General features: G+C 44.3%; 1 protein-coding gene across 5 annotated transcripts in view; it reads right to left on the bottom strand.

Moving 5' to 3' along the window:
• Window positions 1-12,280, bottom strand: part of LOC123786223 (focal adhesion kinase 1-like) — a 99,279-nt gene that overhangs the window by 28,719 nt on the left and 58,280 nt on the right. The window contains exons 1-3 of one of the 5 annotated variants that reach the window (XR_015721039.1): window positions 11,125-11,246; window positions 9,288-9,369; window positions 927-1,093 (exon numbers count right to left, since the gene is read on the bottom strand). The exons of 3 other annotated variants lie outside the window; for them this stretch is intronic. Coding sequence is in view for 1 of the 2 variants with exons in the window: in XM_087853826.1 (XP_087709952.1) it covers window positions 923-1,093; window positions 11,125-11,319 (366 nt within the window). In the remaining variant the exon portion in view is untranslated. Of the gene's footprint in view, window positions 1-763; window positions 1,094-9,287; window positions 9,370-11,124; window positions 11,352-12,280 lie in introns of those variants that run through there. One more of the 5 variants, XM_087853826.1, reaches the window with a different exon arrangement.

Below are 12,280 nucleotides of genomic sequence, written 5' to 3'. Positions count from 1 at the left end.
GTTAGCTTGTCAGTTCCAGCTGTTTGATAAAGCTGAAAATACAAGCATATTTCTCTGGTAAACTGTAACTAGGACAAGATCGCATTTGACTAGAGATTTATTAACCTCACATGTTTGTTTTTCTTTCCAAATGTGTCTTCTAATCGATTTGGGTGCTGAACTGAAAGTGACCAACACTGAGTACCATCCCCAATCCACAACCACCTTTGTCTCTGTGACTGTGTCTACAAAAATGAGGGTGCCTGCGCACGGGGCTCACCTCCTCTCACACTCTAGTGTTTTACACATATGGTTTCCGACTAACGTGTTGCTCTGCTTAACAGTGGAAAAAATTATTATTTTTTGGAGAGAACCAGAGAAAGGACAATTGTAGAGAATCCTTTTAATTCACTTTCAGTCACAGCAGTCTCACTAAGGTCAGGACGAGTCACTACCTCATTTAATTGTAGCACGTGAACGTCAAGTACACACCCAGTCCTCTCAGGCGAGCCGGAGCGTACCGGGCTCGGCTCGGGAGCCGTGCTGCCCGTTCATGAGATAATTAGATGTGGTCTCCTCAGGGCTCAGGAAGTCCTGCTGCACAAAAGAATGCTAACAGGACAGAAAGGAAAAGAATGAGGAATTGAGCTCTTCGAGCCGAGGCTGAAACAAAGGAGTCCTGACAAGAGAAGTGTGACTAGCCAAAGGCCATCACCACAGAACCCCTGAGAAACTCAGGCAGTCCAGAGTCGGTGGTGCCACAAAGACAGACGGAACAGAAGTCTAGAAGAGATCACTGGTTAATCATTACCAGCCAATTTTATTTATACAGGAGTCGTAATTACAATCAGTAAGAAAATTAAGGAAAGACGTTCATCCTCTTGTGTGTGATTTAATATGCAAACAAATCAAGTGTGAGTCACGCCAAAGTAGGTATGTAATCTTACTTCCACTCCTCTGGTGGGTGTGCAAGTTCATACTTCTCCCTCACACTGGAGACACCCATATCCAAATGGAGCCAGTGAACCTCCTCTGACCGCAGGTGACTGAGGCGAAATCCATAGCAGGCCACGTGCTTTACTTTGTGACTGTCCACTATCTTCTGAATGATCCCCTAAAACATACCCCCCACAAAAATGACTGTTATAAACAAACAGAAAAAAAACAACTGTATGCTAAAAATTAATGCAATGTGCATTTCTTTTAGTTAGCAGAAATCTTTGGTAAAAAGAGTATCAAGTTAAATAAATTACTTCATTTTTCTCAGGAATCTTTTTTCTCAAATAGTATTTTTATGAACAAGGAAAAGTTCTGAAAAAAACACAAGAGGCTCTTCCCTTTTCATTAGTGATAACCGAGGCACGGAAACGTAACATGCATTTCTGCAGCTCTACCTCTGCGGCACCCCCAAAACCTGACCAAGCGTTCTGGCCGCCCCTGGAGGTCACGTGCTGAGAACTAGACCTAAGGAGGGGGTCCCACTTTCTGAACCCAGGACAGCATACTGGTTTAGACCAGGCTGCAACTTCATGTCATTTCTTAAGAAACACAGTTAGAAACATACAATGAAGGCCACGCTTCTGATAGTATCGATGATGTAGGAGAAGTTACTGGAAGCTGGGCCTACCCAATCTACTATGAGCTCTCTGTCGCTTACAATGCAGCAATCTAAAATAGTCCCCAAACCTAATGCTCCTGACACACGTGCCCATGAGTTCAGAGTTGAAGGCGGCAGGGAAGGCTGCCTCGCAAAGATGAAGCTTATCCTGGGACGAGGGCAAGGAAGCCGTAACCCCGAGTCTTGACCTGTGCTCTCACGGTTGTGGAGGTCTCGTGCGTACAGGGACGTAAATGGGCAGCACATATGGAAGACTCACATGGGAATACAGCAGAGACCATCCGCTCCCTTACGTGAAGGTGTGCTCATGATAACCACTGCACTCTTCTCAACACTTCAGGCCATTCATAATTTTTAATGAGGCTGCTATTAACATGCAAATGACTGCTAAAGAAAATCACTGTTTTTTTAAATTAGCAATTAACTGAAAGCATCATATTACTTGTAATATAAGGCACATCTAAAAAAGTTCCTACGTATACTAAATATGTCTATATTAGGGCATGATGCTGTTGATAATAAGAATGTTCCTATCCCTACTCATGAGAAAAGAGAAGTAACGTGTCCTATATATGCAAAACCTGTCAAGGACCCAGTGTGTCCACACTAAAGGCATCATCACCTGCCCATGCTCAGCCTCCCCTTCAGACTACTGGATCCCAGGAGAAGGTTGTGTATCAAGCACGGGAGAGTGACATCATCGGGGAGAAAGCACGGACAAAGGACAGGCTGGAGGCGTCAAAGGCAGATGAGCTCTCTGTGGGACAGGAAGGATGTGTGCAGCCTACAGATGTCTGGGTGAAACTGAAGTAAGCATAAATGTCCTTCCTGGCTTTTGATTCAAGGCCCAGAATCTCTGTCAGGCCACCACGAAAGACGCTGCAGGTTGTGTCTACCCAAGGGCACCCAGCCACGGGGCAGCGGGAGCCGAAACCCAGCCCGCCCCCTAGTCTTCACCTCTTGTGCTCTGGGGCAGGGGATCTGCCTAGGGGGAAGAGACAGCCATTTCGAGTAATTCTTTCAGCGGCAACTTCTGCAGCTTCTCCTTGCCAACAACACAAATCCCTGAGCTGCACAGGACAGGCACTGGCGCCGCTTTCGAATTCCCACGAAAGCGCTTTGTCTTCCTGTCCCAGCTCTGCCAATTCACTACCGAGAGCACACCGACACCGGTGGCCCTCACTAAAGCTCGGGTTTTAGCACATCTCTTTACTCCACAGCAGCTCCCTGCTAGCACAGATTCCAGAGCTGCCTCTCTACTGTTAGGGCCGAAGTTTATGTTCACATCCGTCCCCAACCCTCTGTCTCACCAGGTCTATCCTTCGGGGACAAACGGTTTCTTACTGTTGATGTACCATCCACAGTCTGAGAGAAATCCTACCCTTTCTGGATGCCCTCCCTGATGACCCCTAGCAAAGGTTATCTTCATGACCTCTCAAGGAATGGGCACACAGATGCCTACCTGCAGAGAGGCAAGTGTACGGACGCTTAGTCCAGAGCTGTGGAGCCCAGGGGAAAGACAGGCTCCCAACCTGGAGTTTTATGGGATAGATACAGTTTTAGTCCATTCACTTGATCACGCGACCTGAAGACACCCAGTGTGACCTCAGGTTGGGTTCTGTTGAACAAAGAGTTCCCATCCTACAGAACCTCCTCATTAAACAAGGTAGCAACTTTCACTTTCCACTAAAAAATTAAAAGCAATAAACACACAGACATTTCCCTTTATTTCACGTTTTGCTTTTTCTTTATGCTTCCATACTGTGTTCTGTCCTGTTTCTCTAGAACTCCTGAATATCTCACTGCTGACTCAGTTTGAATGGTGGCCAAGATTATGAATACACAAGGACTTCTATATTTGAAGCTCAGTACATACACTCAGTAACTTAAATAATTTTGAGAACCAAATATTTGGTTCTGCATAACTGAAAAATAACTTTGAGGACTAGGTATTTAGTAAGGAATGCATACTCAAAAAAAAAAAAACAAAAAAAACCCAAACCCAACATTACTACCATATGGAAAAGTATGCGTGTATTATTTCTGGAAGACGTACATTCAGAAAAAGATCTCTAGGGAGATAACAGGACAAGGCTTTATAATTTGCCACTAATGGCAGCTGAATTACATTTAAATTTCTCATCCTGGTTTGATGTCCCAGGACAATCCTACCCTACAGTATATAAACCTACACTTTGCTACTCTGAACTATCCCTTTACTCATCTGTATCATATCCCAGAATTTGGAAATATATAATTTTCCTGATTTTCACATGAGATATTCGCAGGAAAAGAATTCTTCTTGAGGATGAAAAGACACTAGCCAGTGTGTACACCAGGCTTCCATCTTATCAGGAACATAGCACGTAACCTCAGAGCCATTCTACTACGGGTGGACAGTTATTTTCTTGTCAGCTTCCTTGCTCTAGTGGAGAAAGGGAAGTGGAGATGCACGCAATTCTGCTATGAACGAGCTTCTAGCTGGCATCGTACACATGCAGCAGCACTGCTTAGAAACAGACGCACTGGGTCAAAAGCTACTTTAAAATGTGACATTTTGGAAGTATGGCCACCAGGGAAACTATACCAATTATACTTGGCACACAATGTTAGAGACTGTCCTTCACCTCATGCCAATGCTGGGTAAAATTAATCTTAAAGTGTTTATCGATGTGATGGACCATAGAAGGGGGGGCATTTCATTATTATAATTTACATTTCCCTCATTATATACTAGTGAGATGACACTGTACTTTCATTTCTAAAAGTTCTTTTTATGATTCTGCTTGGTTCCACTTGGTCACTTATCTTTCAGACTATGCTCTAGAAAGAAATAATGACCTTTCCACTGGTAGAAAGAAATCCTGCAAACCATTCCTTCATGTTCATCCACTCTTGAATGTTCACTCACTCTTTTGGTCATTTGCATCTAGCCTACATCTGGTGGTTAAGACAGCACCCTTAGCCTCCAAAGCCTTAATCTAGAAGGAGAGAGGTGAGCATGAACAGTCTGTGGGGAAGGTGGCAACAAGATAACAAGAGATACTTGCTGTGTCTAGCTGTCTTCTCACAGTGATTTGCAAGATGTCTTTATTCTGAGAGAGATCTAAAACCACACACTGTGTTGTGAACAGTGCTCGTGTCTCTACTTCCCCCCAGGAGTTACAAGTGCACTCATCACTACTGATCTGTTTGTTACAACGTCCGGCCGTTATTTTTCTGCGTCTCTCTTTCAGATGCTCCTCACAGTAAGGAAACCGACAGCTGTTACTGTCCTCGGCTCCTCCTGTGCAGGTCTTTCTGTACCACAAAGAAGGCGTGGAGATCCACACCCTGCTCTTCAACATGAGCGCAGCCCTTCTGTCGGCTCAGCACTCACGCAGAAGTCGGCCCCAACTCGGCCAAGACAAAGCACGCCTGTGTCTATCTGCTCCTTACTGCTGCTGTAACCAATAACCACACACGGAGGGGCTTAAAAGAACACAAACGTATACTTCTCCGTTCTGGAAGATCCCAAATCTGAAATGGGTCTCACTGGGCTAAAATCCAGGTGTTGGAAGGGATGTGCTGCTTTCTGGAAGCTCTCGGCCGGCCTTCTCCAGCTGCTAGAGGCCCCTCTGTGCGTCTGCACTGCAGCCAACCCTTCATCCGCAGTCCCCTCCCTCGGACCACAGCCAGCAAAGGTCTGCGGCTCCTCATCTCCCCCATCTCAAGGTCATCTTCATCTCGGTAACATCTTCAAAGTCCCTTCTGCCATGGAAGGTCACATATACACAGGTTCTAGATTAGGATGTGGACTCTTTAAGGGCCATTCTTCTCTCTACCACAATCGCCATCTCTAAGCATCTAGTGATAAGAGAATTCTTTCTCATGCTCTTACTGTCTCATATTCTTCTTAACACTGCTTTTGAGTCTGTTTTTTTCCTTAAGGATTTTCTTTCTAGTTTCTTCCTGGATGATACTCTCCCTCCATTAAAGGAATAATTTAACTAAAATCTCTGTAGTCCTTTCCTGCACCAAAGTTATCTGAAAAACCATAATCAGTGTTCGAGCTTTTAAATGCACATTCACCCGATCCTCTATCAGACAGAAAAAGTTTACGTTTGAGACACACATAAGGCATCTGTGACACCACCTAGCAGTGAACACTGGAGACCACGGGACTACCACACACTGAGTTCCCCAGGCAGCCCTCTGGGCTGAACTCAGGGAAAACTGCCTGCTGGCTGCCTTCCCCTACAGCCACTAGCCATTCTTAGCACAGCACTGTTCACAGAGCTCCTAACTCCCACAAACTCAGAGAATCCCACACTGTTCACGTGTCTGCCCACTCTGGTCAGCAAGCCGGTTTTAAATTGATCAGAATGCTTCTCTCTACTGTTATTCTTCCTACTACCAGCTTGGTTACAATAGTTAGTCCTAATCCAACCAACTCCATTCACCTTTTAGCAAACTACAGGACTGAATTTCTTGTGTTCACTTCCTCTTGCAGGTTCAGGTAATTACATCACCTTCCTCTAGAGGCTCACGACGAGCACTGAAACCTCGCAGTGTACTACGTAGTCAGGAAAGGGCACTGGGCCTGCTAATAAACTTGAAGATAACTTTGAAGGTGACAAGAATATTGTCCAACAACTCAACTGCAACTTAATCTTTAGCAGCATTATATGGTACTTGCCCAGATTTGGTGTCTGGGTATAAAATGGATTATTCTAGACCCTGTGATTTAAGGAAAATAGTAACAAGGTAGGAATGAAGGTCTGACAGAAGTTATCAGTAAGGACAGGTATGGTTTTCAATAGGTGTAATCTCTGATTATCAATTCAATTTCTTTTACGGTCATCAGTCTACTACTTTCTACTTCTGCAACCAATGTTCCTAATTTACATTTCTATCAGAAGTACTCCATTTCATCTAGGATTCGTGTAGTTACTCCAATGGGGCTCTGTCAAGCACCAGTCTGTGTGCCTGCTAGGCCCTGCTGAAGATGCCGGGGACAATACCAGGAGGCAGAAAGGCCCCTGCTGTCACAGAGCTTACGGTCTAGGGGAAGAAAGCAGAGAATAAAAGAGCAAACAAATCAAGAAACAAGACAATCTCAGCAAGGACAAATCATCATCAAAATGGGGTGATGGGCAATAGAAAAGGTGGCAGAGAGGGAGCTCTCTGGGGCTGAGAGGCCGAGGGAACGAGGGCAGTCACTGGAAATAAGAACAGGCCACAAAGAGCCAGATCCTGTAGGTCCTCGTAGGCTGCTGAAGGAATCTGGCTTTCCTCTGAGAGAAATGGGGAGTTGCTGGAGGTTTTGAGCAAATGACTGATTACAAGACTGGCATGTTAGAGAAACGGCGCAGGAAGCTGAAAGTCAAAGGGAGCGAGCTGGAGGAGAGAAGGTCATGGGGCGCGACAGGGAGAGGAGAGTCAGGGGCTTCTGAAGGACCTGAACGTTCACCCTACATGAGACAGGAAGCCACAGGAAGGTTCTGAGTTGAGGAGTGACACGCTCTGGCTTTCATTTTCATAGGGTCACCTGGCTGCTGGGCTGTGAACAGACTCAGGGGTTCCAGGGGGACAGCGGGATGTCAGGAGACCATGTGGCTCGAAGAAGGTGTCGCAGTAGGGGTCAGATGAAGTGGGTGGATTCTAGGTGCATCTGGGGACCGTGTGGCAGGACCGGCTAACGTACTGGGTGTAGGGCGTAAGCAAAGGAGGAGCAACAGATGATTCTAAGTGTCTGAAAGAAGGGAAGCCCTCAGACTGACACACAGTCCTTTCAGAGTCAGAAGCGTAGAGACGGAGGAGAGGGGCAGATGCAGCTGGGCGGCACACAGGTCCCAAGTTCAGAGGGAGACCAGTCAGAATGAGGGCAGGTGTGGAAAAGGCAGAGCTGGATTAAATGGTGGTCACAGCTTGAAGAGACCAAGAAGATGGAGGAGAGGTGCACGGGGGCTGCACGGAGACCACAGCACGGTGGTGACCTGTGGCCGCCTGCATCCCTACAGCACTTCTTTCTGGGTTCACGGATCTGTTCTATTATGTCTCCTGTTTTCTTAAAGACAGCCTGTGGGATTAACGTTCTACACCCTTATTTCTCTAAAGACACCTTCATTCCCAGTCTTCATGATTGGTAGTCTGTCTGGAAGACTTCTGCGGTACAACTCACTTTCCTGAGCCCTGAGAAGATGCTGTTCCAGTGTTGTCCTGCATCCAGCATTGCTGATGAAAAGTTTGATGTAAATGTCATTCTGTTTCCCAAGTAGGGGATTCCTCTGGTAGAATCTGGAATTTTCTATACACCCTTATTATTCTGAAGTACCACTACAATGTTTCTAGATGACCATTCTTATTCAATATAGTCCGGCATGAGTTAACCCCAATCTGAGCTCTGGAGCTGCCTGGGCCTTGCTACTGACCCGGGGCCAACGCTATGGCCGAGGTAGGTGATGTCTGCCCCCGTGGGCTGCTGCTTATTTAGGGGCAGGATGCGCCAGTCTGCCAGCACTTGGCAGGAATCATGACCGGCGTTATGACTCGCACCTGATTTTGGTCGCATCTGGGCAGCCACACCAGCCAGGTTGAGGCAGATGACGTAGACAGAACGTGCTTACGTGCCCATCTCACAGAAACCCCCCCCCCACCGAAGAAGGTGCTGGGCCTCCTCCTACACAGGTGGCCACGTGGGCCAGGGATGGCCTCCGAGTGTCCGAGGCCATGAGGCCTGCACCTGAGACACTGCTTTGTACGCTTTGCCTATAAATGCTGTAGTCCTAGGAATCCTTTCAACAACCATTTAAATTAATTAAAATAAAGTAGCACATATCTGTAAAAGGAGTAAAATTACTAACTGCAGCATGAGAAATAAAACCTCTATAATGAATTACAACAAGAATCCAGATATTTTCTCAACGCCTCCAAAGGTGCTGGTTCTTGAGTCAAGCAAATTACTTTCTACTGAGCACAACTGTCTAGCAGAAATGAAAATGCAAGCTGTACATGTTCCTTTAAAATTTCTAAAAATAAATAAATAGAAATGGGTGAATTCCATTTTAATAACATATTCCATTTAACCTACTATATGTCAAGAACATGATCTTTTCAACAGGCAATCAAAACAGGTTATTAATAAGATATTTTACCTTCTTTTTTCACACTAAGTCTTCAAAACCTTGTATTTTTACACTTACAAGACATCGGCTGAGACTGGCTACGCCCGGGTGTCCACCTGCTGCACACGGTGCCCAGAGCAGGCAGTGCAGCAGGGTGGGGTCTGAATCGAATTATTCAGCTCCTTTGGGTTGTTTTCTAATATTCGGTTACTTTGGATAACAGTAAGCTATCTCTTTTCAGAAACTGGGTGGCCTCGCTTCCTCTTTGCTACCATTATTAAATGGTCTGTTGCTTTCTACCAAGTGCCTATGCTTCCAATCTGAACTCAGCCCCGCACCCATTTCTGCCGGAGGTCACTGGGCCTCAAATGCTGCCACGTTCCTTCCACTGTACCCCTAATGATATATGCCGGTTCCTTTATCTGTAGTGTTCCTTGTGTGGTGCTACTTGGGGAGAAAGACTGCATGGACATGTGCTTCAGTACTATTCTGTTCAGTTGTGCAAATCCATTACTTTAGAATTAAACTACTGCATTTTCAAATGTTATAGCATTAAATGAACATGAGTGATGAATAACGCCCACCTTCCATCACAGGAAAAGCTGTGGTGAACCAATGCCAACTCAGAGTTCTTTGCCTCAAGGTGAAATCATCAACTGATGGGACCTATTTAATTTCAAACATTTATCAATTACTATGAAGTAAAACCACCTGGTTCTCAGTCACATGGATTTGCTCATATTGATCTTCATAAAGGTCCGACGAATATGTTCTCATAACTTAGGAATGTGAATCTGGTTTAAGTTCTTCTTCACAATATAAACGTTTTCATCTGGTAAGTTTGTAACATTGGCTAAAGGCTTGACATGTGCCCAGGGATCATTGGTTTTCTCCTTGATATGGATCCTCTTGTGTATAGTAAATTTGATACCAAAACACCTTTGTCGTGGAGCCTTTCCACGGTGCATTTTCAGTTATAATCAATCTTGAATGTTTGCTAAATGTCTTGTCAAATTCACATCTCTGAAAGGGCTCCCCTCCTGTACAAATACTCGGAAGTTTATTAAGGCTGATGCAGTGCTTTAAGAGACTTCCTCATTCACTGTAACTGAAATTCACAAAGACTAGAACATATACTAAGAGCCTTCCCATAAGCTCTACATTTGCAAGGTTTCTCTCCAATATGAATCTTCCAATTAACATTAAGGTAGAACACTGGCTGCTGGCCTTTCTACCAAGTGACTCTGTTTATAAAATTAAATATAAAATAAAACTATGGGAAAGCTAGAAAAAGCTATCGAGCTTCATAAAAAGTTGAAGCTTTTTAAAACAAGAGACTACTATATTTCAATTATACCACAAGTAGATGTTAGTACATATTTAAACCCTGAATGAATTATTCACCTTTGAATAATTAATCCACCTGAACAGTGAGTACTGCAATATTATAGAGGTAATGGAAATTACATAGAACTTCAATGTAATACTGTGCCCTTCAATCTAAATTCTGTCAATCCCTTTAATTTGCTTAAAAGTACTTAAGGCATATAAGTTTAAGAGCAGCAGATTAAATAGCTTCATTAGTATAAAAAGAAAGGGGGGAAAAAGATGTATCTGTTCATCCTGGCATTGGACACTGTCCTCCTTAGAGATGAACACGGAGTAGGCAGAGGGAAGGAAGGAGCAGTTTCTCTGTAACACCTGGCCAAAGTAAACACCTGCTGAAAACTGGCGTCCTGAACTCAGTTGTCTGAAACCACACTGCTACCCTCTCACCCCCCACTCTCAGCAATCTTGGCCCACGAAGCGCCTCTCACCTCTCTTGGCCACGATGCTCACTGGCCGCCCACAGGCTACCACCCACACTCAACATTACTCACACAGGCAACCTCGCCACCAGGATTGCCTTGGGAAGCACACTCTGCACTGCAACTAAGGCCATGGGTGTCTCCTCCCCACCACAGTAGACAGTAAGCTGTATAAGCAGGGACCCTTTATATCCCCAGAACCTTGACAAATGTCTGGTGTGTGGAACCAATCAGTTTTTGAAGAACCTATCCTATCTGGAGTCATGCAGATACCTTCAAAATTCACTTTATAGAAAATAATTTATTTCCTAAGTATTAGAGGTTGTTTTAATTGCTTTGTTCTCTTATGTCCTAAAATGTTAAAAAAAAAAAAAAAGAGAGAAAAACATCAATAGCATTATATGAATAACATGATTCAGTTATTATTTTCCTAAGATATTTTACAATTAAAATTCTGTCAGTCACATATTAAGTGAATAAATAATATAAAGAAAAAGTTAACATCACTGTAATATGGGAATAAAAATTTTTATCTTTTTTGGTGTGTGCCATTAACCTAGGCCCATGTAACTTTAATGTCCATGAAGGGTCTCTCCCAGGAAAATGCACTTACCCTGACATCGGTAGCATCTCCATGCCTGATCATACTGGCCCAAGCAGCTGGCTCACTGCTGTTGTCAAAATAATGAAAGACCTTCAACACTTGCTCCATTGCCCCAGGGGAACGTTCCACTCCGGTACCCAGGTGAGTTGTGGTACTCGAATTTGGTGTGTGATTCAAGTTTGGGTCAAGGTAAGCAGCTGCCATTATTTTGCTATATGCTATGTATCTGTCATACTCTAGAAGGGGGAAAAAAAAGCTGTCAGTGTACCATATTTGAAATCTATTAAAATGTGGTTAAAATCTATTAAAACATGATATACTGATCCTTATATTAACAACACTGCTCTATGTTCTTCCCCTATGGTCATGTCATATGCAGAAGGTGAGCATCGGGAGAGCAGAGACCTGACTGACCAAGATAATCGCTGTACTCTCCTGCACCCAGAGCACTACCGAATTCACAATAGCATAACAAATATTTGTTAAATTTTCTTAACAAATTAAAAGACCAGGAGTCCTATTTTAGCTCTGTCAAACATTCACCATGTTATCTATGAACAATGTCACCTCACCGTCCACCCTTTTAAAATCACAGCCTTTAAATCTGTGGAAAACCTCACAGGAAAGCCAAATATGTTAATTTTGCTGACTACTTCTGAAAACCTATACATGAGATGCAAGTTCTTTCTTCATACAATAAAAATGCAATGAGTGGTCATGACACATACGAGGCACTGGTGACAAAAACCCCAGAGTTAAAACCAAGTCCTCCCACTTATCCAGTCCCTCAGCAGGAGAGTCAGACAAGTCACAACTGAAAATAAAACGAAACCAGAAAGCACAAACCAACCACTGTCTGGTCTGTCGGTGTGATAGGAAGACTTCCATTTGAATGTGGGGCAATAGCTTGGCCAACATGAACACTCCCACTGAGAAAAGTCAGGTTAAAAACCAGACCAACGGGGCGCCTGGGTGGCACAGCGGCTAAGCGTCTGCCTTCGGCTCAGGGCGTGATCCCGGCGTTGTGGGATCGAGCCTGACATCAGGCTCTTCTGCTATGAGCCTGCTTCTTCCTCTCCCACTCCCCCTGCTTGTGTTCCCTCTCTCGCTGGCTGTCTCTGTCTCTGTCGAATAAATATATAATATCTTTAAAAAAAAGAAAAAA

The sequence above is a fragment of the Ursus americanus genome, chromosome 22, assembly GCF_024610735.1.
Source record: "Ursus americanus isolate L20-20 chromosome 22, mUrsAme1.1.p, whole genome shotgun sequence".
In the NCBI taxonomy this organism is placed as follows: domain Eukaryota; kingdom Metazoa; phylum Chordata; class Mammalia; order Carnivora; family Ursidae; genus Ursus; species Ursus americanus.
Note: the sequence above shows the minus strand (reverse complement) of the source record. Positions and strands in the feature narration are given on the sequence as shown.